Source organism: Neofelis nebulosa, chromosome 8 (genome assembly GCF_028018385.1).
Source record: "Neofelis nebulosa isolate mNeoNeb1 chromosome 8, mNeoNeb1.pri, whole genome shotgun sequence".
In the NCBI taxonomy this organism is placed as follows: Eukaryota; Metazoa; Chordata; class Mammalia; order Carnivora; family Felidae; genus Neofelis; species Neofelis nebulosa.
The window spans coordinates 128,889,096-128,915,693 of NC_080789.1; the positions used below are offsets into that span (position 1 = coordinate 128,889,096).

Here is a 26,598-nt window from a genome sequence, read left to right on the forward strand (position 1 = left end):
TTAAGCGGCCGACTTCGGCTCAGGTCATGATCTCGCGGTCCGTGAGTTCGAGCCCCACGTCGGGCTCTGTGCTGACGGCTCAGAGCCTGGAGCCTGTTTCGGATTCTGTGCTTCCCTCTCTCTGACCCTCCCCTGTTCATGCTTTGTCTCTCTCTGTCTCAAAAATAAATAAAGGTTAAAAAAAAATGTTTTTTAAAACAAAAAAACTAGCATCCCATTTGGAAATTGTTTTCAAATGATCGAGTCATGTCTTACTGTTTTACGTGAGACATGAAAAACCATGAACTCCCCCTGAATTTGGGTTAAATCTAATCATAGTGCCAGAGGCGAATGAGAGGATTCTCCCACCGCTTGGCCCGGCGTGAAGCAGCCACAGGAGCTCCAGGCAACTTGGGAGGGAAACCCTTGCTTGGTCTGCCAGTGGAAAAGGACTCCTGTCTGCAGGGCCCCAAGGCCAGCCTGGCAAACGCTGTGTTCCCAACCGGCTGGAGGTTGCCGTGGAAACCAACAGCTCTAAAACCCAAAAGGAAAGAAAAAATTAAAATCCCAGAATAAAGACTAATTTGAGGGGATATGAAAGGAAATGAAGAACAGCCAGAGGGAGCCAAAAACTTCACAGAAACAAAAACAAAACAAAAGACGGCGTCCCCACACTCCACTTTCCCGGCCCAGATGAAGCCAGAGTTTGTTGGGTTACATCGCAGAGGCCGTTTCAGAGAGCAGGTGAAAGCAGCCTCCCAGCCCCGTCCCCAGCGAAAACCGCAAAGGGCTTTGCAATCTGGAGCAGTCCGCGTTAGCACATGACCATAAGAGAGATGTTGAGATGTTGGCTTTGGAGTTTGGGTGAGAGATTACAAAATAAATGTGTTCTGTCGTTTGTAGGGAAATAACTCGGGGTATAAAGTATTTGAAGAAGAAGGAGGAGAGAGAAAAACAAGGCCCCTCGGTGTTTGTGGGCAGCATAGTAATAAAACTGATGGGGGTTCCCTCAAGTGTGACCGTCTTCCCTTCCTCTGCCTCCAGATACGTTCCCTTCCTCTGCCTCCGTTCAGATACGTTTGCTCTGAACTCGCCACTTAACTGGTGGCTTCTCTGAGGCCAACAATTTGAAACAGGCTTGTTGCATTTAGTTCTAAATCTGTGGCAGAAGAAAGGAAATGACTAAAAGATAATGTTTCATTTTCTACCCACAAAGCAGATGCTCTCTGTTCTACTTCAAATGGACTGGCTTGTGCCCACAGAGCCAAACTGCACATTTGCCAAGAGCAAAGGAGCTCTGAATCATGGCGGAGGGAGAATGCCCGAGTGCTTGTTGCTTCCTTCTTGATTCTTTCACTGACCGATGAAATTTTGAGAAGAATGCTCCAGAGGCGGTGACTGAATTCCTGATCCTGAAATAAATTGCTGAGTAAGAATATGTAGCGAGGAGAGTCCTGAGCACACATTCCGGGGGTCCGCCCACCGCGAGCGGACAGAATTGGAACACAGGATGGGTATTATGTTGGTCAGGGTTCTCCAGAGAGACAGCATCAATAGGATGTATGTTTATGTAGAACGAGATTTATTATACAGAACTGACTCATGGAGGCTGACAAGTCCCGGGATCTGCAGCATGATTCAGCAAGCTGGAGACCCAGAAGAGCCAAGGGGTGGTTTCAGTCCAAAGCCTGGCAGACTTTAGGCGCAGAAAAAAAAAAAAAAAAAAAACCTGTATTTCAGTTCAAGTCAGAAAGCAGGAAAAGCCAGTGTCCCAGTCCAAAGGTAGGAGGAAGTTGGGGGAGGGTCAGCCTTTTTGTTCTATTCAGGCCTTCGACTGATTGGGTGAGGCCCACTCATGTGAAGGAAAGCAAATCTGTTTTACACAGTCTGATTTAAATGTTAATCTCACCCAGGAACACCCAGAATATTGCTGACCAAATACCTGGGCACCCCATGGCCCAGTGAGGTAGACACATAAAATTAACCACCACAGATACTGAGAAGTTGGGCCAGAGGGTGGGAGGAGACCCTAGCGGGTACATCCCAAGGAGATAGCCCTCAGCTGTACAGCGTCCTGCTAGGATAGTGCAGAACTTGAGGAGTGCAAGCACCACGACCCACTCTAGCTGGTTTAACTAGACAAGACATCATTAAAGCATGTAGGTAACTCACAGAAGTCCTGGGAGGACCAGGCTGGGCAGCCAGAACAGTGCCTAAGCCAGATGGCAAGACTGAGCCCAAGACACCCTGTCCCCCTCCTGCACTGAGACAGGGCGGCTTCCACTGCTGGCCCCAACCCACAGGCACCCTCCTCTGGCCAGAAAAAGCACCTGCGTTTTTACGTTGCTGTCTTCTAAATCAGAACCCAGCATGAGGACATCAGATTAGCAGAGCCCAAGTGTCTCTCCTTAGCACCGGGGAGGCTGGGAAACCAAGTTTCTGGCATCTGCCTTTGGCTGAATGTGTGATGTGGGAACATAGTCAAGTAGAGAAGGCTGTTCAGAAGATGCCTTTGTCTTCCCACACTACGCATCCCGCCAGCCTCCCTTCAGTTCTCGTCTCTTCCAGAAGCATCCCTCATTGAACTCGATAAACCGTAATCATCAGGGCCAGTATTCGTGCAGGACTTTGCACAGCCAGCGTTCTCTGTTCCAATTAACAGAACGCTCACAGGCACCCCCTCATAAGTCCTCTCCTGTCACCCCTACGTCACCTCTGCCTCCACAGAGCTTTTGGGTCTGTCCTCGCTGTTTTTGTTTGTCAACTCCAGACCTTATTGGTCTCTTCTTTGCTATATTTTTTCCTCTGCCTTACCCAGCTTCGTCCTTTTTGCTCTCTGGCACGTGGGTTGGCCTGACCTCCCCCGCAGCCCCCAAAACTCTAAACTTCTTAAAAACAGAAGCCGTCTCTTTTTTCTTCTATTTTTAATCTCTGACAGTGCCTAATACCTGCTACACATACAGTTGCTGATCAGTAAATATTTTCTGATTATTGCAGCGCATTAGCTCTCTGAATTAATGCTTTTCAAATGAATGTCGGTAGTGTCTGTTTAAAGCAGTAGTGACTAGGAAATAAATGGAATAACAGCCAACAACAACAACAACAAAAAACCAGGGATATTTAGTCCGTGTACCAGATGATATCTGGAAATGCCTGTCAGTGTTAGTGACTCATTCAGCATACATACTGGTTGCCTACTGTGTGCCAGACATGGAACACATGATTGGACAAGAAGAGAAGAAACAGACAACATAGCTCTCTCAAAGCTGGCATTCTGGAAGAGTCAGGCAGTTAATAAGCACATAAGTTATAGAAACGTGATAGAATTGCTGAGTGTCATGCATAAAAGAAAAAGCAAAGCAGGACAGTATCAGAAGCACAGGGTGGGGTTGGGATCGGGGTTTTAGATAGAACGGTAGGAGGGGCACCTGGGTGGCTCAGTTGGTGAAGCGTCCAACTTCGGCTCAGGTCATGATCTCCAGGTTCGTGGGTTCGAGCCCAGCGTCGGGCTCTGTGCTGACCGCTCAGAGCCTGGAGCCTGCTTCCGATTCTGTGTCTCCCTCCTTCTCTGCCCCTCCCCTGCTCATGCTCTGTCTCTCTCTGTCTCTCAAAAATAAACAAATGTAAAAAAAAAAAAAGTACAGAGGATGGATGATATATTTTTTAAAAAATACAGTCATGGGGCGCTTGGGTGGCTCAGTTGGCTCAGCGTCCAACTTCGGCTCAGATCATGATCTCATGGCTCGTGGGATTGAGCACTGAGTCGAGCTCTGTGTTGACAGCTCAGAGCCTGGAGCCTGCTTCAGATTCTGTGTCTCCCTCCTTCTCTGCCCCTCCCCTGCTCATGCTCTGTCTCTGTCTCTCAGCAATAAATGTTAAGAAAAAAAATTTAGATACAAAGGTAGGAATTGTTAAAAAAAAATTGCTTGAGGCAAGCAGAGAAACCTGAATATTTGCTGAGTATAAGGTGATACAAAGAGGTTGTTACATGAATTGGGTATGATAATGGCATTTTGGTTACTTTTAAAGCCCTTATCTGTGGTAAACTGAAATATTTATGGGGAAATAATGTGACCTAATGCAACTGGGATTTGCTTCAGAATGTTGGTTTTTTGTTTTTAATGTTTTTTTTTTATTATTATTTTTGAGAGGCTGAGCAGGGGAGGGGCAGAGAAAGAGGGAGACCCAGAATCTGAAGCAGGCTCCAGGCTCCGAGCTGTCAGCGCAGAGCCTGACGTGGAGCTCAAAGGCGTGAACCAGGAGATCATGACCTGAGCCAAAGTTGGACGCTTAACCAACTGAGCCACCCAGACACCCCTGCCTCAGAATGTTTGAGCAGAAAAAGAAAAGAAAGGAAAAAATTGAGTTGGGAGAATAGATAAGAAGAATGGTAGAAAGTTGGTGTTCGAAATTTTATCAGTGCAGAGGGTTTCCTCAATACTATTATATTTTTCTATATTGTTCTCTATATTGTTCTAAAATTTCCATATTAAAAGTTAGAAAAAATAAGTGGTGGTCGGTAAAGGCCTCGTTCAAGAGGTGACACGTAAGCAGATTAAGCTGACGAGGACGTGAGGGAGCCAGATGCATGGAAGGGTGTTGGGGAAGAGTATACCAAGCATAGAAACATTCAGCACAAAGCATGCTCCCAGAACCCTAGTCTCCTTGTTGTTCCTTGAATGGGGGGCCACGTAGGAAATGAGGGCTGGGAGATCTTGGGGGGGAGGATAGAGAACACAGAGCCTTTTAAGTCACTGTAAGGGCTTCAAGTGCAGGTCAAACCCAAGAGCATTCAAGGGGCTGCTCCAGAGTCATGCTCAGATATATTTTCTTCGTCGAACCATTCAGGTGCCTTCAGGTCTTTGCTCACATTGAGACTGTAGTGCATGATCAGTACCGTCCAGTAGAACCATCTGTGATGCTGGAAATGCTCTGTCTGTGCCAGCCAGTGTGGCATCCCCCTGCCCACCTGGGGCCGGAGAGTACTTGAAATGTGCCTGGTGTGACCCAGCAGCTCAATTTCGGATTGAGTTTTATTTGGGTTCGTTGAAACTTGAATTTAGATGCCCACGTGTGGCTGGTGGCCCTGCCTCGGACAGTGCAGTGTTAGGAGGTGGCTGGCTGCACGCCAGCATTTCCCTCCACGCTGGTTTTTATTCGGTTCCAGCAGCCAGGCCGTTCTCACCTCAGGGCATTTGCTCCCCTGCCTGCACCTTTTCCTGGGTGCTTCCTGTGTGTCCTTCCCACCTGATCTTATACAACCCCTCCCAAAAGGCCTTCCAGTTTAGTATTCAGGTAGCTCGGCAGGATCCATAAGCTCCCACTGGCCAACGAAGATAACAGAGTTCATCTTAATACATAGTTAGGTTTGGGCCCTTTATAGTGTCTTCTTTTAACTTGCAAAATGAGAATAGTTTCAGGAAATAGTGCCTCACCTAGTCCCTAAGATCACTCCGTTGGTGGGAACAATTTTGTTTGCTGTTGAATGGATAACCTAATTCCAGATGTTACTCTAGAAAAATGTTACCCCAGTAGTCTGTAATAATCACCCAACCATACTGACATTTCCCCCCATCCTGTCACACCAAAAGAAGCAACTAAACGATCTCTTTCAAAGTAGATAATTGCAGAACATAAAGTAGGCTTCTCTAAATTGGAAGAAATTCCAATTGTAGAATCAAAGACGTCGTTTATAGTAAAACTCCCTCCTCTGTTGATTCAAGAGTTGGTTAGCTTTGTCCAACTCTTATCTGCTCTTGCGAAGCAGCCAACAGTGAAGAGAGAGCAGAAACCTTGTAATCCCAATTGTTAGTAAATGTTTCATGACCATAAAGTTCCAGAAATCGTCACTGCCGCCCTACAAAGCCACCCTTCCACTCGCCCTGTTCCGGGGTATTTCTGCTCTGTGAGTATTAATGAAAGCAGAGTTAATTTACATTATAACTTCGCATGCCACCTGGGGACCTAAGGAGTTGAGTTAAATAAGAAAACACGTGTGTGTGGCATATATCCCGAACATCCTGCATTCAGATAACTGGTAAGATTGGAGGGGATTAACTCAGCATATTTTGCGATGTCCTATCCTGGTTTTCCATGATGTTGATTTTATCCCTCTTTGGACATTAGTTCTCTCCCTGGATCAAGTAGCCAAGTTCAGCTTCCGTAGCATTTATCTTTTCCTGTCTACTAGGTTTCGAGAGATTTCTTTTTTTAATGTTTATGTTTGAGGGAGAGACAGAACAGGAACGGAGGAGGAGCAGAGAGAAAGAGAAAGAGACAGAATCCAAAGCAGGCTCCAGGCTCTGAGCTATCAGCACAGAGTCCGATTCGGGGCTCGATCTCAGGAACCGTGAGATCGTGACCTGAGCTGAAGGTGGATGCTTAGCCGACTGAGCCACCCAGGCACCCCTTGAGAGATCTCTAATACGTAGGCCTAGTATTCTCTAGCTGTTCTTTGTGGTCATCTAGTCAAGCAATATGTTAAGTTATTCCGTGAAAAAAAAATGGTGATTAACTGAATTCAGAAGGTCGCTTTGGTATCATAAGATTGTTTGGCAAACTACCAAGACAGAGGTCCTTGAGCCAAAAGACGTTCTTCTCAGTTTGGTTGCCACAGCGGAGGTAGGGCTTTGGATGTAAAGTTATCACCCCCTGAGAGGGATGCCTCAGCCCTGCACTTCGTTTTATCCCTTTCTCCCCTCCAGCTCCCTTCTCTGTGCCCCGGCCCGGCCCCCACTGGACGCTGTGACCGAGTGCTTTCAAGCACAGTGATGGCAAGAACGTAATGGTAACCGCTGTGTTTACACTTGCTCCGTCCGGCGTCACGCTGAATGCTTCCACCTCTGTGTTGACATATATGTTGCTGTCACCTCCACTTTACAGAGGAAGAAACAGACCTGGTGAGGAGAAGTACCTTGCCCAGGGCCTCATGGCCAGAACCGGGTGGAGCTGAAATTCGAACCTGGCACGGGGAATTGCAGTGGAGCTCTGGAGTGTATGCCCCGGGGGCAGTTCCCACAGGGCCAGCTCAGAAGCGACTCCCTCCCCCTCGGTGTCCGGTAGGCCACTGAGCCCGACTGCCGTGGTCCTGCACACATGAGCCTCCCTGCACACCCAGAGAGTCCTTGCTCGTCCTTGCCCCCACCTCTTTATCCCAAGGCTTCGATAGGGCTTTCAGGCTGAGGCAGCTCAAATGTGTGGCAGGGAGGGGCTGTGTGTGTGTCAGTGGACTTATGTCACTGAGCACCAGCCACTCCTTACACACCCAGGCATAAAGGGTTCCCTGGAGCAGGATTCACCTCTGATTGTTCTGGAGTACTGTGCTGGTGTCTTGTAATCGATGCGGCCTACCTCGTCTCCTCCTGGGTTATTACAGAGGCCCCTTAACTGCACGCTCCGTCTCCAGTCCTGCCTCTTCCCCGGTGCATCATTTACCTAGAGCCTGATGTTTCTAAACCAAATTTAATTCCCGCTCCCCTGTTTAAAAACCTTTGTAACTTCTCATTGCCCTTGGGGTCAAGAGTGAGCCTTTTATGTCCCTTCTGAAGCCCTGAGTGGTCTGGCCCCTACTCACCTCTCCAAACTTATCTCTTACTGGGCCTCATGCCCGTCACACTGTCTGTCATTTTGCAGAACCTATTCGTGTTTCTCCAGAAAGCATGGTTTTTATCTTGCCTCTGAGCCTTTGCACATGCTGTTCCAGCAGTGCCCCCCTTCGTGCCTGAACCACACATCATAACACTTGCCTGTCTACTCACTTTTCTTCACCACTGTGACTTGCACAATTACTCACAGTGCTAGGCACAGAGTCGCGGCTCAACAAACCTCTCTTGCATGAATGAATGAAAATCATTCCATTTTAGGTTTTTAACGGGAGTTTGGATCTGGATCCCCCCCCCCCCCGCCCCGTTCATGATCTGGGTTTGCCAGTATCGCTAACTCAAGTTCCTCTATCTTTTCAAATGTTTACTTCTTATTTTTTTCTGCTTGTAAGTTTCTCCTTTCCCATTCTTCAGGCCCTCCTGTTTAAGACACTTTGGAGTGCTTTTCCGTCTAGCCTTCTTGCCCGCCAGCACAGCGATCCTGGGTGGCTCCCTTCCACGTTCAGCAGGATTGTTGAAGACTCTGGGTGCAGCTCTTTCAGACCGCAGGGTCCTTCTGTAGCAGCCCCAGCCCTGTTTGAGCCCTGTTTGCCAGCAACACTGGGAAGGATAGAAAGACTATTGTGTTTGTCACGCAATGTCTTAAAGGGATAGGATTTTTCTCTCAGTGATTTGTTGGTGTGAGCAGGGAGGAGCAAAGAGGAAGGCAGTCTGTGACTTGCATTGGCGGGGTGGGGAGGGAGGAAATCATGGAAAGTAACAAAGGATCTCTACCAAGAAAGTGTTCCCTGGCTACAAGGACTCATATCGTGGATGTCGATCTAGATTTTCCGAGTGCAGCCCACCTTCCACGCTCTCCAGTGAGGGCAGGATCGTTGTCGAGGTGGCCCAGGTAAATAGCAGTTGTTCTTTGTTGCCTTTTCCTTATTCCAGAGGTTACACTGAAAGTCCACGTCAGTGATGCCAGCACCCACCAGCCCGTCCCAGATGCGCTCATCGAGATTTTCACCAACCAGGTCTCCATTGCCTCTGGCACCTCGGGCACGGATGGCGTCGCTTTCATCAAGTTCCAGTATAAGCTGGGCAGTCAGCTGATCGTCACCGCCACGAAGCATGCCTATGTGCCAAACTCTGCCCCGTGGAAGCCAATCCGATTACCTGGTAAGGTTGTCCCGGCCTTTCTGCGAAGCAGAACTTGTGGTATGGGCTCATGCAGGAGTCAGGCACACAAGCCATTTTGAAAATAGGGGTTGACATCAGAGACTCTTAAATACAGAGAACAAACTGAGGGGTTGATGGGGGAGTGGGGGAGAGGGGAAAATGGGTGATGGGCACTGAGGGGGCACTTGTTGGGATGAGCACTGGGTGTTGTACGTAAGCGATAAACCACGGGAATCTACCCCAAAAACCAAGAGCACACTTTACGCACTGTATATTAGCCACCTTGACAATAAATTATATTAGAAAGAAAAAGAAAGAAAGAAAGAAAGAAAGAAAGAAAGAAAGAAAGAAAGAAAGAAAGAAAGAAAGAAAGAAAAGGAAAGAAAGAAAAGAAAGAAAGAAAGAAAGAAAGAAAGGAAGGAAGGAAGGAAGAAAGAAAGGAAGAAAGAAAGAAAGAAAATGATTGCCCTCTACTGCCAAAAATAAAAAAAGAAAGAAAGAAAATAGGGGTTTAGTCTCTGCTTTACTTTTTGGTCCTCTCATGGGAAGGAAAAGTAGGGTCTTGTATGAAGGAGGTGGGAGCTCTCACTCAATTTACACACACAATGGAATCAAAAACCGTAGAGTTTCTCCGCATTTCCCCAGCGTCCTGTTGTGTACCTTGTTGATGATAACTGACAGGATGAGATTGGGGCAGTGTTCTGGAAGGTAGCTTCAAGGGGCCCAAGAGCCACGCTGGCCAAAGAGGCAGGGGGTGATCTTTCTCTTTTCCTCCTTCTCACCTGCTAAGGGAAAACACACTCCTCTGTGTTTCCTCAATGCTCTCGCTCACGTCCAGCACTTCTGATCACCAGCTGTGTGGCGGATTTTCCATACATCAAGCAGTTCTCAGATTCTCAGATGCCCACTGGGCGTCCTACGGTTGAGCTCAGTTCTGACTCTGTCTACCTGGGGACAGCACCAGATCCCACAGGTTAAGGGCTCAGTCCCACGTGACTGTCCCACTTCAGATGCCAGTCATAAGTCCCAAGATGTCACCTGTGCTTCTGACCTGTAGATCAGAGGTTCCCCAGCCCCTCCTCGGGTTTGACTGATTGGCTGGAGCGGCTTACAGAACTCAGGGAAAACAGCTGTTAAAAAACAAAAGTCAGCCAAGTAAACTTGAAGGTCTGTTTGGCTTTATTAAGTGATTCATCAGTCAGGCAGCATTCATCCAGCAAGTAGAGGGGAGCTTCAAGGAGTTGCACAAAACAGGGGGCACCTGGGTGGCTCAGTCAGCTGAGCGTCCAGCTTCGGCTCAGGTCACGATCTCATGGTTCATGAGTTCGAGCCCTGCTTCGGGCTCGCTGCTGCCATCGCGGATGCTTCAGCTCCTCTGTCTCCCTCTCTCTCTGCCCCACCCCCACCGGCGCTCTCTATCTCAAAAATAAACATTTTTTTAAAAAGCAGCTAACATATGTAAACTACCTTACAGTGCCTAAAACACGGTAGAGGCTCAATAAATAGCACAGTGACTGGCAAAATACCAATGTCAGTGCTCATCTCTGTGCCACCACACCACTGGACACACACTCCATCAGGGTCCCCATTGCCTCTGGGGACACATCTCATACAGCCCTGGCATCTGCCCTCATACACAAAGTTCTCTGTAGTTGAGTTTACATGTATTAAGTACCTACTATGTGCCATGGAACTCTCCTGGCCACTGAGGATATAGATCGAAAGACACAGAACTTGCCCCTACGGAGTTTGTAACTTAGTTTGAGAGTTATGTAGTCAGCCACAGAAGCCATTCCCATCTAAGGAGATGTTTGTGTGTCTATGTGTGTAGGGCATCCTGGGGGAGGACTGGTCATCCTAGGTGAGGGAATGAAGACTTCCTGGAGGGGGCGGGAGGGAAGCTGAGTCTGGAGGGTGAAGAGATATTAATATCAGAAGGTGCTGTAAAAAACACACAGGTTCCACGACTCACCCATTCATCTGGGGACACTGATCCAAAAGTCTGCATTTTAACAAGTAATTCCCCACCCCCAGATACTTACAGATAAAAGCGTTCACTAAAGTCGGAGACCACTTCTTTGTGAGCATCGGAAAGCAGATTTGATATAGATACAACTGAGGAGATAGATCATTTGGAAAAATCTTAGAGAAAAGGGGATAAACCTTTAAAGAAATATTTAGCAGGCAAAATGCAGACAGCCTCCGAGAACAGATGGGAGAGAGTTAAGGGGAAGGACAAAACAGAATTGTAAGTTGGATCTCGCGTTTCTAGCTGGTGACGGAACAGATAGAACAGATGGGCAATGGGGTTGAGACACCCACCACTCCGTGCTTCCTTAAAGTTGACTCAATTGATGCAGTAAGTTCAAAGAAGCTCCCTTCTTCTTCCCCACTCCCCTGTGCTTGGGGCTCTCCCCTGGCTTGGGGCTCAGGCAGAGGTAGATGCAGGTGATGGTGGGGGTGGGGGAGATGGGAGGGAAGGAATGAATGTTGGGGTCATAGTTGATGAGTTCAGTGCAGGGGAGATTGGATTTGGGCTGCCTCTTGGACACAAGGGCATTCAGCCTTTAGTTTGAAATGATTTGAGGGCGCTCAAGGGGTTTGGAGGTAGAGGTGTGGTTTGGGGGTCACTAGCATCATGGAGGTCGGAACCGTGACCTCCCAGAAGCATGGGGAGCAGGCCTGGGACAGAACCCAGAGAAAGCCCACAAAATAGGAAGACGATCTTTACTGGATAATATATGAAGAAAGTGTTTGACCACCTCCATTTTTCACACTGAGAAATCACTGGAAACAAGGGAAGGTTAAATGGTACCCAGACACCACAGCTCAACCTTTGCTGGGAGAGCAGCTGCACAGAATAACAGCAGTTTGTTCTGTAAAGTCACACGGGCACTGGGTTAGTCGATACTGAGCCATTGCCTCTAGGGAAAATTCAGGGTTAGGGTCCTGTGAGCCTCCTGTCATAACATTTTCATCAGCCGAGCAATATATCACCTTGGTTTATGTGCGTTCGGGGGTGTTTAAAGACACGTTATTTAATATGTACTGTTGGTTCATAAACATGGAACTCCTGGCCAACAGCTCCATAACTCATGCTTGAACAAAGCTTATCTAACATATATTTTTCCCATGAGCACCTCCCAGCCTTCCTACAGTTAGGAACACTAGACAGCACGTCAGCGCTGTGCCTGGGGGCCGTTTTAAACAGCAAAATCCTGAAAAGAAGCACAGGAATGTGAAAAACTTGGCACTAAATAGATCACCAGAGGATGCTTACAGTATGAGAGCTGAAAGGAAAAAGCGGAGCATTGCCTTGTCCGACCTCAGCTGAGAGTGTGTGCATCCAAGACTCAAATTTTTGACCCCTCTGTACTTGCACGGAGAAAGCATCATGAGGGCGCCTGGGTGGCTCAGTCAGTTAAGCCTCCGACTTTGGCTCAGGTCGTGATCTCGTGGTTTGTGAGTTCGAGCCCCGCATCGGGCTGTCTGCTGTCAGCACAGAGCCCGCTTGGAATCCTCTGTCCCCCTCTCTCTCTGCCTCTCCCCTGCTCAAGTTCTCTCTCTTTCTCTCTCAAAAATAAACAAACATAAAAAGTTAAAAAAAAAATTAAAAAGAAAGCATCGTGAGGATTGATTTGGGGGGTCACAAATGAATTTTATCAAGTAGGCACATTTGCAAACCCCAAATCCACAAATAATGAACATTCAATGTACGTTAATTACATTTGTTTTGACTTTGTTAACATGATCATACTTTAATTGCATTTGTTTTGACTTTGTTAATATGATTCTTGGAGAAAAAGCAACGTTTTCCATAATCTCCATATTCTTAAATGAGTGAAATAATGGGAATAATGAGGTTTAATTGGAAGAGATGGGAACTAGGCATGACACCTGGGTTCCTGCCCCACCCACCCCCAGCTGTCTCACATATGGGAGCCCATCATGGCTTTGGGGGCCCGCCAATGGCTTTCTGAGCCCACGTTCCTTATTTCTAAAACTATATTAATTAGACTAAATAATTTTCAAGGACCCACCATGTCTTTGATTATTTTCTCTGTTTGCCTCATTAACATAATAAAGATACTCTTAACTAGAATCTGACAGAAAAGCTGACCAAACCTTGGGCTTGTCCATTGTGAGAGCAGAGTAAACTTTCGTTGTCATGCATGCTTTTGGAGGTCAAGAGAGCACTGCTGAGGGTACCTGGGTGGCTCAGTCCGTTGAGTATCCGACTCTTGATTTCGGCTTAGGTCATGATCCCAGGGCTGTGGGATCAAGGCCCGCATCAGGCTCTGCACTGAGCATGGAGCCTGCTTGAGATTCTCTGTCTGTCCCCCTCTGCCCTTCTCCCCTGTGTGTGTGTGCTCTCTCTCTCTAAAATAGTAAATAAATAAATGTTTTTTTAATGTAAAAAGATAACACTGTCGATATTGCAGATAACTGGACAAGGAATAGAGAAAAGTAGGAAGCCTCCTGGTTTTGTTTGCATGTGCACCCTTGAGAGATTTTGGAATGGATTTCTTTTTTCATCCTTGACAATAGTTCCTGGAGAATGTGTTGGTTTTGCGCTTTCAAGGAAGGAGGTGTAGATTGGAGGGGGAAGCCCAGCATAAGGAGAGCACCCTTTACCTTGGCAAGCAGGTGAAACAAATTCACCTGTATAAAATGAGTCCATCAGCTAAAGACTGTAAGCCCACATCTGAATTATTTCCATCTCCATAGCCGTTGCTTCACCAGACCTCAGACCCAGTTCATTTGCCCCCTCAAATGACCCTCTATGTTACCGAGCATTCGTGTCTTAAAAATTTGTACATGCAGATATGTGTATATGTGTGTGTATATATACATGTATGTGTATACATTACATATATATATTTACATGCGTGCATATGTAGAATTGTGTCAATTTGCTGTCCTCGGGATAAAGTTTAGACCCTCCTCCCCTAGCTGCGTCTCCCTTACACATCTCATGGTCTAGACACCTAGGCAGTTTGTCAACTCTCCTTGTGACTCCTTTTGAATCTGACATTTTGCCCGCTCTGTGTTTGTCCACACTGTTATTCCTTTACTGATGTTTTCTTGGCAACCTCGTCTTATGTCTTCCTGGCTGTTTTCTGCTCCATGAAGTCTTCCTGACTCTCCCAGGTAGAGTTACATGTTCCTCTCTCTCTACTTACCAAAAACCAAACATCTACCTGATATGATAAGAACCCCCAGACATCACTCAGCATCTCTTCTATGACGGGGGTCCAAGAGTCGTTCTGCCACCTCCTACCCTCCGGGGCACTCGGTCAATTTGAGGTGGGCAGTCCCTTCCTTCCTGCTCCAGGAGGCCCCTGTGGTGTCCCTCTTGCCACGCAGCACACTCAGCTACAAGGGACCGTTTTTCTGTCCTCCAGAAAATAAGGTTTGAGAAAGGTTGCTGGAGCAGATGCCTTATGTATGGAAATACCAAATGTTTCGGGTTAGAAGTGTTTACAGAACACCCCACAATGGTCACGCACATCTTGAGAGACCACAGGGCCCGGGACATACCCCTCAGGATGTGCGTGAACTCTGCAATGGGACAGGGTGGCCCATGCAGGCAGCATCACGGCAGTGACCCTTTCTTCTGCGCCATTAGGTACCCAGTGCCGTTGGCCGAAGGCGTCATTGTTAAAGAAGGTCAAGTGTACCTTTGAAGTGGTTGCAGAGGATTTACCCAAATTAGGACTCCCCACTTTAGTCCTGGCTCACACGCGTTCCCTGGTCTCCCATCCCCCAACCTGGTGTGGATTTTTCTCCCAACTTTGAACCCCTAAGATGAATTCTTTGATTTCTTACTTTTTTGTTTTGTTTTTGAATTTTAAGTCATAATTCATATACCATGAAATTCACCATTTTGAAGTGTGCAGTTCACAAGATGATACAACCAACACCACTGACTAATCCCAGAATATTTTCTGTACCCCTGAAAAAAAAGCCCAGACCCATTACAGGTGACTCACTGTTACCCACTCCGCCCAGGCCCTGGCAACCACTGACCTCTCTGTCTCTATGGTTGGCCTATTCTGAACATGGAAGATAAATGTATCTCTACAATATGTAGCCTTTTGTGTCTGGCATCTTTATTTCTTTTAAACGTTTATTTATTTATTTTGAGAGAGAGAGTGCACGCATGAGTAAGGGAGGGGTGGAGAGAGGGAGAGAGAGAATCCCAATCAGGCTCCGCACTATCAGCACAAAGTGCCACGCAGAGCTTGGTGCCCTGAACCGTGAGCACATGACCTGAGCCACAATCAAGAGTCGGGACGCTCAACCAGCTGAGCCACCCAGGCGCCCCGCGTCTGGGATCTTTCACTCCACGTAATGTTTTTATGGTCCATCCGTGTTGTAGCGTGAATCAGTACATTTTTCCTTTTCATGGATTAATAATGTTCCATTATATGGATGGGCCACATTTATTTATCCTGTTCATCGGTTGGCGGATATGGGGGTGTTTCCACTTGTTGGCTCTTATCACTCATGCTGCCATGAACATTCATGTGTATGTTCTTATGCGAACATATATTCTCAGTTCTCTTGGGTCTATACCTACGAGTGGAATTGCTGGGTCATATGGTAACTCTGTGTGTGATATTTTGAGAAACCACCAGATTGTTTCCCCAGCACCAAGATGCATTCTTTTTTTAAAATGTTTTATTTATTCTTGAGAGAGAGCATCAGCAGGGGAGGGACAGAGAGAGAGGGGGACAGAGGATCTGAAGCTGTCAGCACAGAGCCCAACATGGGACTTGAACTCTCACCATGCTTGAGATCATGACCTGAGCTGAAGTCAGTTGCCCAACCGACTGAGCCACCCAGGCGCCCCCCCCCCCCACGCACCCCCCTCCCAGGTGCATCCTTATTGTTGCTCATGGCACCGGCCAGCTTCCACTCATTGTGCAGCTGCTTCTGTGTCCCAGTTCTCTTCAAATGTAGAACCTTGTAGGTAGGGACTACCTCCAGCATTGATCTGCTGTCCGCGTCCAGCACTGGACCTCATATAAAACGACAGCTAGATAAGTTGACTGTAGAGGGTATATAAAAAGAGAGATCATGTCCAGGGTCAGCTCACTGGTCCCCCCTGGCACTATTAAGAGCCAGCGGTGCTAAATAATGGATATTCTTAGCACTTGATGTTTCTGGTCCCTGATAATTTCCCAGAAACTCACTTTACCTCTCTAGACCTTGCTTTCCTCATCTTTAAACTTGGACTGGATAAAGTCCAGGGCAGGGGTCTCTGAATTTGAGTCTGTGTTGCATAGTAGTGGAGGACAGACTCCAGAGTTCCAGTCCTACGCTCAGTATTTACCAGCTGTGGGATCTTGCACAAGTTAATTCCTTATCTATAAACCTGTTTCCTTACCTGTCAAATGGACGAGTTAATATCTATTTCATAGGGGTGCCTGGGTGGCTCAGTTGGTTAAGCATCTGACTTCAGCTCAAGTCATGATCTGGCAGTTCGTGAGTTTGAGCCCCACGTCAGGCTCTGTGCTGACGGCTCGGAATCTGGAGCCTGCTTCGGATTCTGTGTCTCCCTCTTTTTCTGCCCCTCCCCCGCTTGTGCTGTGTCTCTCTCAAAAATAAATAAACACTAAATAAAAAAATTTTTTAAGAAGAATAATATCTATTTTACAGGGTTGAGATTTAAATAAATTACCAAAATTAAAGCCCTTAGAATAATGTCTGACATGTTACTAAGGGTTCAGTGACCTTAATGAGTATTATTATTCCATAATACATTTATTTTTTTCTCTTGGATTCATATTCTATCCAAAAACTTACAGGCTTTGTGAATTTTGTAGTTAGAAGGCCAGGTCCTTAAGCAGGAATTTTTAAAATGGCACAAGTTCTCTCATCTTATTACTTACCAGAATAGGGAGTAATGTTCTCCTACCACATGGCATATGTTAACCTAAGCACATATTTTTAAAGTCTTTTTTTAAAGTTAATACCTAACTTTATATATTTTCCATTCATATAATGTGTAATTTAATATACTCCTAATGTGAAGGGGCGCCTGGGTGGCTCGGTCGGTTAAGCGTCCGACTTCAGCTCAGGTCATGATCTCACAGTTCGTGGGTTCAAGCCCCTCATCGGGCTCTGCACTAACAGCACCAAACCTGCTTGGGATTCTCTCTCTCCTTCTCTCTCTCTCTGCCCCTACCCACCTCTCAAAATAAATAAATAAACTTTAATGGATATGTGAAGAGATTCAGAATCTTTACTAAAAAATTCTGGTGAATAAAAACTAGTTGACCATCGTAGCGTAAGCAGTTTTTATATGGGAGATTGCAGTATTCCCGTGGCAATTGGAAAGCCTCTTGCTAATCAGACTTAAATGAAAAAAAGAAGTTTCTTTTCTCTCTACTCACAACACTCTGACACCAAATGAATGGGGCTTTTTCTCAAACCAACCAGTTCTCCGACTCTGGACGCCACCTGGGTGTCCTACAATTCAGTTCAGTTCTAACCTTAACTACCCAGAGCTAGTGCAGACCCTACAGGTTAAGGTCTCAGACCCAAAAGACTGTCCCCCACCAGTCCCCCAGCTTCAGACACAACTCCCATGGTGTCGCCTGTGCTTCTGGCAACTGGCTATGTGGATCAGGGGTGTCTACAATCCCTTCTCAGGTTCAGTAATTTGCTATAATGGCTCACAGAACTCAGGGAAACATTTATTTACATTGGCCAGTTTATCCTAAGGGATGTCATAAAGGATACAGAGGAACTGCCAGATGAAGAGATGTACAGATGAGGTCTGGAAGGGTCCTGAGCATGGCTGACAGCTTCTGTCCCCATGGAGTTGAGCCGTGCCACCCTCCTGGCACGTAGATGCGTACACTGATCTGGAAACTCCCCAAACCCTGTACTTTTGGAATTTTCACGGAGGCTTCACCATGTAGGCATGATTGATTATAAACTTAATATCTAGCCCCTCTCCTCTCCCTAGAGGATGGAGAGGTGGGGCTGAAAGTTCCAAGTTTCTAATTACAGCTTGGTCTTTCTGGTGACCAACCCCCATCCAGGAGCCCACCCAGACTTGCGTCATTAGAACAAAAGATGCTCCTACCACCCAGGAAATTATAAGGGATTTAGGAGCTCTGTGTCAGGAACCAGGAGCAGAAATCAAGTATGTATTTCTTATTATGTCACAATACTAAAAATCCGTATTGTTGTTGACTGATTTGAAATCAGAATAGCAAGAATGCAGAGTCCCCAAAAATTGGAGTGGGCATTTTGATTTAAATGTCAGAATTCCCTTATGTCCATTTTTACTTCTGCAGTATTTTCTTCACTGAGCCTGGGCCTGCTTCCAGAACGATCTGCGACTCTAATGGTGTATGAAGATGTTGTCCAAATAGTCTCAGGATTCCAAGGTATGTTGAATATTGAAAAAGAAAAGTGACTAACTTTTGGGCCAGCCACTAAAATCCTATTATAAGACAGCTTCTTTTCAGATGGTGATGGCAGTAAATTTACCCAGAGCTGGATACTATGCATGTTGTCCTATGAGTGCACAAACACACTTGAATTGTGGTTAAACTCTCCCCTGGCTGTGATCTTGTTTGTTTTAAGGCCAGCCTTTAACTGGGTGAGAGAAAAGAAAGGGCTTCACCACTCTGTCCATACCACATCTCTCTTTCTTCTCCAAAGCTGAGAATATTCACCTCATGAGTTCAGAGCCCAGGACCCCCGTCTGAGTGTCACTGACCAAAGGTTCATAAATATTCAAGGAGGTAGAGTTTCAGTCTTGCTCAGTGAAAAGGATCTGGAGATCTGTTGCACAATAATGTGTTTCACGCTCCCAAACTTAAAAATGGATAAGATGGTAAATTAAATAGTATGTGCTTTTTAACACAATAAAACAACCCCTCCCCCTTAAAAAACAAAGGAAGAAGTGTTCATAGCCTTCAAGAGTGGCCTTTTTCTCTGTCTTGTCCCTCATTGTCTTAACCCCTCTGGTATGTGGTTGTGCATCAGAATGTGCCCTTATACCTTCTAACTTCTCTTGCAGAGAAACCAGTACGGAAGGCTTGAGAGGGATTTCCCTGTGTTGGTGGTGGGGTTAGAATTGGGAAGAACGCTGATGTCAAACGTATTTGTGCCCAAGTCAGTTTCTTTCTCTAAAGCATGGGCTAGAGAGCGCTATTTCCTGGCTCTCAATGTTCCATCGGATTAATTTTTTTGTTTACTTCATTTTAATACCATTTGACACAAATCATTCTCTACCTCACCACATTCCGGTGCCATTTGCAAATGAGGTGACCCCATTTATTCCTTTTTTGAGTGGCTGTGGAGACCCTGCAGAAGTGGGCATGCAGCCGTTATAATTAACATATAACACTGTATTCCTTTTAGGCATACAGCATAATCGAATTATGTGTATATTGCAAAATGATCGACACTGTAAGCCTAGTTAACACCCGTCACATGTAGCTACAAATCTTTTTTTCTTGTGATGAGAACTTTTAAGATCTACCCTCTCAGCAACTTTCAAATATACACTACAGTGTTATTAACTATAGTGACCATGCGGTACATGACATCCCCAGGACTTACTTATCTCATAACTGGAAATTTGTACCTCTTGAGACCCTTCACCCATTTTCCCCCAACATCCCACCTCCGGCAGCCACCGATCTGTTCTGTTTCTATGAGTTCGGCTTTTTTAGATTCCACGTAGAAGGGAGACCATGCAGTGTCTGTGCTTCTCTGTCTGGCTTGTGTCACTTCGCATAATGCCCTCCAGGTTCAACCATGTTGTCACAAATGGCAGAATTTCCTTCTTTTTTCTGACTGAATAATATTCCACTGTAGATCACTTTTCTGCATCCATTTATCCATTGATGGACACTTAGGTTGCTTCCACACCTTGGCTCTTGTAAATGATGCTGCAGTGAACATGGGGGGGGAGGAGTGACCGGGGGTTTCTCAAAATGAGGGAATGATTATGCTTCCTTCTCATGTTCTTCACTAAGAGAGGAATCGTTAGTGTCTTGCTCTCATTTCGACTGGACTACATTCTGATAAAGACCGAAATGATCTTTATCACAGTTTTGGTCTTTACCAGAATGCAGCCCAGTGGAAGATGATAGCAAGAGGTGAAAGCTTGTAATGAATGTCCTGGGTACAGACAGGCTGCGCTCACCCATTTACGTCAAGTTTGTGTCTGTTGATTAGGATGTTCTGAGTATAATTTAGAGCTGACTTCAGCTCTTCAAATATCAAATGGAAACTACGAAGCACCTGAACCAGGCTTCCTGAAGCCTTGGAGTTTGGTACCCACTCTGCATTTCCGGAGGACGGGCACACACTTTGCGTTTCCTCAGACCCAGACTGGTTGGGACCCTGCTTCTTCTAATCGGGGCTGTTGTTGCTGTGCCGTGTGCCCATGTGGCAGGGGACTGGCACAGAGCAATTAAATGCTGTCACGGCAGCCGTATATTGTTTTCTTTTTAGATATGCCTTAAGACCCATTTTTTCACAGAGAGGGAGACAAACCATAAGAGAGTCTTTTTCATTTTTATTTATTTTTGAGAAAGAGAGAGAGAGACAGAGCACGAGCCGGGGAGGGGCAGAGAGAGAGAGAGATGGAATCCGAAGCAGGCTCCAGGCTCTGAGCTGTCAGCACAGAGCCCGACACAGGGCTCAAACTCACGAACGGTGAGATCATGACCTGAGCCGAAGTCGGATGCTTAACCAGCTGAGCCCCCAGGCGCCCCAAGAGACTCTTGAATATAGAGAACAAACTGAGGGTTGCTGGAGGGGAGGTTGGTGGGGGGATGGGCTAAATGGGTGATGGACATTGAGGACACTTGTTGGGATGAGCATTGGGTAAGTGATGTGGTGAATCACTAAATTGTACTCCTAAAACGAGTATTATGCTATAGAACTCACTTGGATTTAAATAAATCTAAAAAAGACCCATTGTTATCTTTCACAGCCTTGCATGTTTTGATTTTTTAATTTAAAAAACTGACCACCGGGGCACCTGGGTGGCTCAGTTGGTTAAGTGTCGGACTCTTGATTTCGGCTCAGGTCATGATCTCACTGTTGGTGAATTTAAGGCCCGTGTCAGGCTCTGCTCTAACAGTGCAGAGCCTGCCTGAGATTCTCTCTCCCTCTCTCTGCCCCTCCCCTGCTCTCACACTCTCTCTCAAAATAAATACACTTAAAAAAAAAAGTTTAACTTATAGGGATCTTTGGTAGTAGCTAATTGATTATGGTGTTCCTCAAGGAAATATATTTGGACACTGCACTCTAAGAAAAAAAACACAACTGACCCATATCATGTTTTACACGTTGTTCTAAAGGCCGCAGCCACCATAATTTTCATCACCTGCTCTTTCTCTTAATTGGCCCCTCCCCTACCTTTTCCTCAGAGTTAGTCTTCATTTCCTCTTACTAGCTGTACTCATTCTTTGTTCCACTTTTCTTCTGCTTCCCGTGAATTGCTCATCCTTTTCCTGAGATGTTGGTCCACCAACATACCCTTTGCTAGAAAGTTCTCAAGTAGCCAGGCTGCTGGGCTTCTGCGGTGTGGACCTGCCAGTGGGCCTTGAGAGATGGAGAGGAGGGGCACCTGGGTGGCTCAGTCAGTTAAGCGTCCGACTTTTGATTTCAGCTCAGGTCATGATCTCACAGTTTGTGAGTTTGAGCCCTGCATCAGGCTCTGTGCTGACAGCGCTGAGCCTGCTTGTGATTCTCTCTCTCTCTCCTCTCTCTCTCTCTCTCTCTCTCTCTCTCTCTCTCTCTCTCTCTCTCTCTCTCCCTCTGCCCCTCCCTGCTTGCGGTCCCTCACTCTCAAAATAAGTAAATAAAATAAAAGTAAATGGTAAATAAATAAATGGAGAAGAGCCAGACTGCGGGGTACAGACCAGAAAGGGACCTTGTCCAATAGAGCCCAACTCCCCACCACCTTCCCCAGCCCTCACCCTGTGTCCTCTGGGCACCAGTATGGCTGCAGAGAACAGCCTTCCACCTCTTCTCCGAGCACTGCCCCCCTTCCTGGTCCGAAATATCCCTGAGACACAGCCTTCCCTGCAGCCTTCTCAGGTGGGGGCTGTGCTCACATTACTTGTCTCCTTTCTCCTTCCTTCCTTCCTTGAGGATCCTTGGAGGTCAGCTGGACCACTCATCACCAGTGTCTGGGTCAGCTTTTCCTCCTGGACTGATGATACGAGCTCCTAGTTCCCAGGTTCACGATGCTTCTAGAAACGTTTCTTGGGAATGTGAGCCTCCATATGGAGGATGCCCCCGGGTCCCAGCTGCTCACCCACACCAGGGTGCTCCCCTCTACACCACCTCCCTCTAGAGGATGCCCCCTGGTGCCCCAGCTGCTCTTGCACTCCCAGGGTCTTTTCTGTCCCACATCGGTCACCCACTTCTGCAGTCCTGCCTTAGGCCTCATCATTCCAGCAAATCAAATGCACCACCTCCGAGCTCAGCCCCTGCACTCCCTCCTCTCACCCTGTGGCAGTGGTTCGCACACCACTGAGGGCTCCAGAGCCTTGACTCACCGTGTCCTTACCCACGGATTGCCTCCCTGCCCAGCCTACGAACCATGGCCCTTTGTTGGAATCGTCTCCTTGCAGACACTCCCCGCAGAGCTGCTCCCCTCCCCTTCTGCCATCTTTGACCGAGTAACTCCTGACTCTGGTTGACCTGAGCCGCTTGTGGCCACCCCAGTGCAGCTGCACTGGAGGAAACCTCACCGGTGGTTGCCCCGACTGGTTGCACGACCACAGGCCTCAAATGGGCATCGGTCCTGGGGCCACTTAGTCGTTTGTTTCGTGAGTCTCCAAGATGATTTTCACACCCTCTTCCCTACCTGCTGGCTTCCTGTGTGTTCACTCACACTCCCATCCTCTGTCTCCTCTCCTCACATCTCTGCCTACTTCACTGAGAAGCTGAGAACCCTCACCGCCCCCCCCCCCGGCCCCCAGCAAACCCACAGACCCGCTCACTGTCCCTCGTTGCCCTGGAAGGAGTGTCCCTCTTCCCTTACGTGTGAGTCCTTCTGTTTGTGCTCAGCATCTCATCTCCTCTCTTCCTTCGGGATTCCAGAAGTTTTTCCTCACCATTTTCTCCTCATCGGGAGCGGGCAGATGTTAAAGTAGCACATCTCTAATGCTTCTACAACCGTGTCTGTCTCTAGCCACCACCCTGGGTCTCTGCTGTCTTCCGGAAGGACGTCTGCACTCCCTTCCTTCCTGCTTCCTCGCCTTTCTTGCCCTGTTCAGCACCCTGCAAGTGGCTCTCCTGCCTCGTTGCTCCATTCAGACTGCTTTATCAGAGTCTCTTACAAGCCCCGCGTGGCCCGGCCTGAGGACATTTCTCTGTGCCTTCCCCTGGACTCTCCACGGCACCCAACAGGGATGACTCTGGTCGCTCTTGCTGGAGACTCTCCTATCTTCCATAACACCATGCCTTGATTTTCTTTCTCCTCTTGGTCACTTGCGGACACTCCAGTGACTGTCTGGGCCTACATTTCTCCTTCCCAGTACCCTCCCCACAATGTCTCATGGGCCCATGCTTTAATGCTGTGTAGACACAGATAACGTCCAGTCTCTCACCTCCCGCCCAGACTCGCCGAGAGGGCGACCCAGAGCTGGCTGCTTATTTGACGTCTCCGCTTGGATGTCCGCTAGGCATCTCAGACTTGATGGGCGTGTCCAACTTTCCGTCTCCGTACATGGTACAAGCATGGTACTTAAGTGGCCAAGCGAGACCCTAGGAACTATCCCTGACTCCTCTGTCCTCACAGCCTGGTTCTCTGGCACAGGTGTTTCTCCCCATCTGGGACACCACCACATGAGTCCAAGACTCCGTTTCCCCCTGGAGAGCTGCAGTAGGTTTTTAATCGGCTGTCTCCTTCCGCCCTTGCCGACCCATAATCCGGTCTTCGCACTGCTAAAGCGACCAGGTCACCTTGCTTCCACTCTTCAGTGGTTTTCCCTGTGTACGTGGAATAAACTCCCAAATGGTTAGCCTCAGGGCTGGACAGTCCCCTGGCCCTGAGCCTCGGTGGCTATGCAGTTACCTGGAAGGGGAGTATTGGTAAGAAGGGGTCGAGATTGTAGTATCTGGATACATGTTCCCGTGAGCAGGCTCTCTGCACCCCGACCCCCCCATGCATACTTCTTAGACCCTACAGTTCTCATTGTGGACCTCTCTTGTCCTGCCCCGGCACCTTTGACACCCATTGCACCACACGTGTGACCCCTTCTTGGCCCCTCTCTCCCTGAGAGCCACTCTACCCTCAGCAAGGTGTTTGTGATAAGGGCTCACTCTGAAACCCACAGGGTCTGTTGCTGTGGCCACACTTTACCCCACCGTGGCTGTCAGACCACCTGTCACTGCCTGCTCCGCTCCTCACTATGCCCCGCCAGCCCCGAGACCTGATTGTCTCTTCTGGTGACTGTGAGGGGGCTCTGGAAGGGTCTCAGCATCTGTGTCACACGCTGTCTGTAAGGAGTCACCTTCTCCCCTTGTGTGTGACCTTCATCTCCCCTTCTTACGCTCCGTGGGTCAAACAGGGTTACAACACGCCGGGGCCTCGTACCCTGAGTGATTTCAGAGTGTTCTGTGCTTACACACGCTCGCATCATCTCTGCTGCCCACACGTGTTGCCACAGCCGCCGCACTGATCCAGGCCCTGGTCAGTCTCTCTTGGACCAGGCAGTAGCCCCCAGCTGGTGTTCTTGTCTCTAGTCTTGGAGTTGAGATTGGAGCTGGACCTGTGATTAACCAGACTTCCTCCGTCTTGTGTCTCCCTCCTAGTCCACCTTGCCCTGAACTGCCAGAGGACTCTTCTGGGGGCAGAGCTCCAGTTATTTCACACCCCTCAATTGCCACCCCACCCCCACTTTTGCCCTAGAATAAAACCCAGTCTCCTTAACACAGCACATACCGACCTTGTGACCCGGCCTCAGCCTCCCTTCCACACGTACTTCTCCTTCAGGGATCGTTTTCTAGCCTAACTGAATTTCCTTTTGTGTTTTCCATCTGGGGTGTCCCACTCCATCTCCGAATCTGTCTTCGAGCCCTTCTTGGCCATCAAGAGCAGCTTCAGGGCCACCTCCTTCAGGTCTCTTCTGCATCTTCCCTGGAGATGTGGTTCGTGCAGGTGCCTTGCCCTACAACCTCGGCTGCCAAGGAGCTTATATCATGTGACCCCTGACTCAGGGGTAACCAGTCCACAGTGTGGCCAGGGGCTGGGATCCAGCTAGAAGAGAAAATCTGGAGCCATCAGTTCTTCGTTCTCTTCCTTTTGCTGAGATCGAGCTAAGAACCAGAAGAGGTGAGAATCTCAACTGAGTAGTTATGAGGCGCAGTGGGTCTGTGACCATTCCAGGCCACCTGGAGAGGGCAGAAGAGAAGAGAAGGTCGGGTTCCTGGATGGCTCAGTCAGTTAAGCGTCCATCTCTTGATTTCAGCTCAGGTCATGATCTCATGGATTGTGAGTTTGAGCCCTGCATCAGGCTCTGTGCTGACAGCAGGGAGCCTACTTGGGATTTTCTCTCTCCCTCTCTCTCTGCCTTCTCCCCTGCTCATGTTCACTTGCTCTCTCTCAAAACTAAATACACTTAAAAAAGAAGAAGAAGAAGAAGAAGAAGAAGAAGAAGAAGAAGAAGAAGAAGAAGAAGAAGAAGAAAAGAGAAAGTGTGAGTAAGAGAAGGGAGCCAGGTGGTGGCAGGTCAGAGAGAAGCCGACTGGGGATTAGTGGAGTCATGGTCAATGGCACTGCATTCACGTGAAATCTACAGACTCTTGCCGTTTTGCCCAGAGCTGCCCTGAGCCCAGAACCATGTTCTCCTGCAGCTTCCATGCCCTCTGGCTCCCATCCTTGTATTCTGACACATCGCTGTATCCCTTATGGCCCCTCAGGTCCTTATCAGTAACCAGAGGGTGGATTAAAACCCTCCAGCTGGGGTGTGTGTATCTTATTATGATACCTCCCTTTCTACCATATTTGGTAGTATACCTTATCTCCCCAACTAAAAATTTGAAACATGAAGGCAAGAAGTTTGTCATCTTCACCTTAAACCCCGCCCAGGCACTGGCCCTACACTTGCCGTATGATAGATTCAATGAACAAGTCACTGAACGATTGAATAAATAAAATTTTTTCCAAGTCTAAATAACCAGTGTTTTTTGCACTTCCTACATAGGTTGTCTGTGCCCTGATCAATTATTTCCTTTGCTGTGGCTTCTAAGAACATTGCAGCTCACACAGACACACACACACACACACACACACACACACACGCACATATATGCACACACGCAGTAAGAGAACTTGAAGAGCTCTTTCTCTAAGGAGTAAGAAGCATGGTCCTACCATAAGGGTATTAACCATTCAGGTAGTTTTTGTTACATTTAATGTATTCACTCTCATTCCCTCCTGTGTATAACCAAAGACTGGGAACCACCTCTCCCTTTCTAAAATCTTTTTTGCATTCCAGCTTTTTAAAAGGACAGCAATTTTGTTAATTTTTTTTAACTTTTCCTGGTTCATGAGTCTAATCATTGTTCCTTGCATTTTTCCTTGCCATGGCAGAGTTGAGAAAGGACAGTAATACTGCATGATGTTGTTTCATGTTTTCTTACCAGTTGGAAGGAAAGCCATATGTACATAATTTTGGGTCTTTGCAGTTCTGTTCTATAAAATTAATACAAAACTGAATTTACAAAAGCTACATTCAATTTTTCTCAGACTGGTCTAGTGTAGGTGCGTTTATTTATTTATTCTTTGGTGGATTCAGAGAAGAAAAAAAAATCAATTCTTACCTGATCAGAAACGTAAGTACTAGAAGCCTTTGGA

At 47.4% G+C, this 26,598-nt stretch overlaps 1 protein-coding gene across 1 annotated transcript in view; it reads left to right on the forward strand.

The window, feature by feature from the left end:
- The window catches only part of FAM171A1 (family with sequence similarity 171 member A1), a 134,464-nt gene that overhangs the window by 63,233 nt on the left and 44,633 nt on the right, over positions 1–26,598 (forward strand). Inside the window, exons 2-3 of the mRNA XM_058681829.1 lie at positions 8,514–8,741; positions 18,056–18,148. Coding sequence (XP_058537812.1) covers positions 8,514–8,741; positions 18,056–18,148 — 321 coding nt within the window. The remainder of the gene's footprint in view (positions 1–8,513; positions 8,742–18,055; positions 18,149–26,598) is intronic.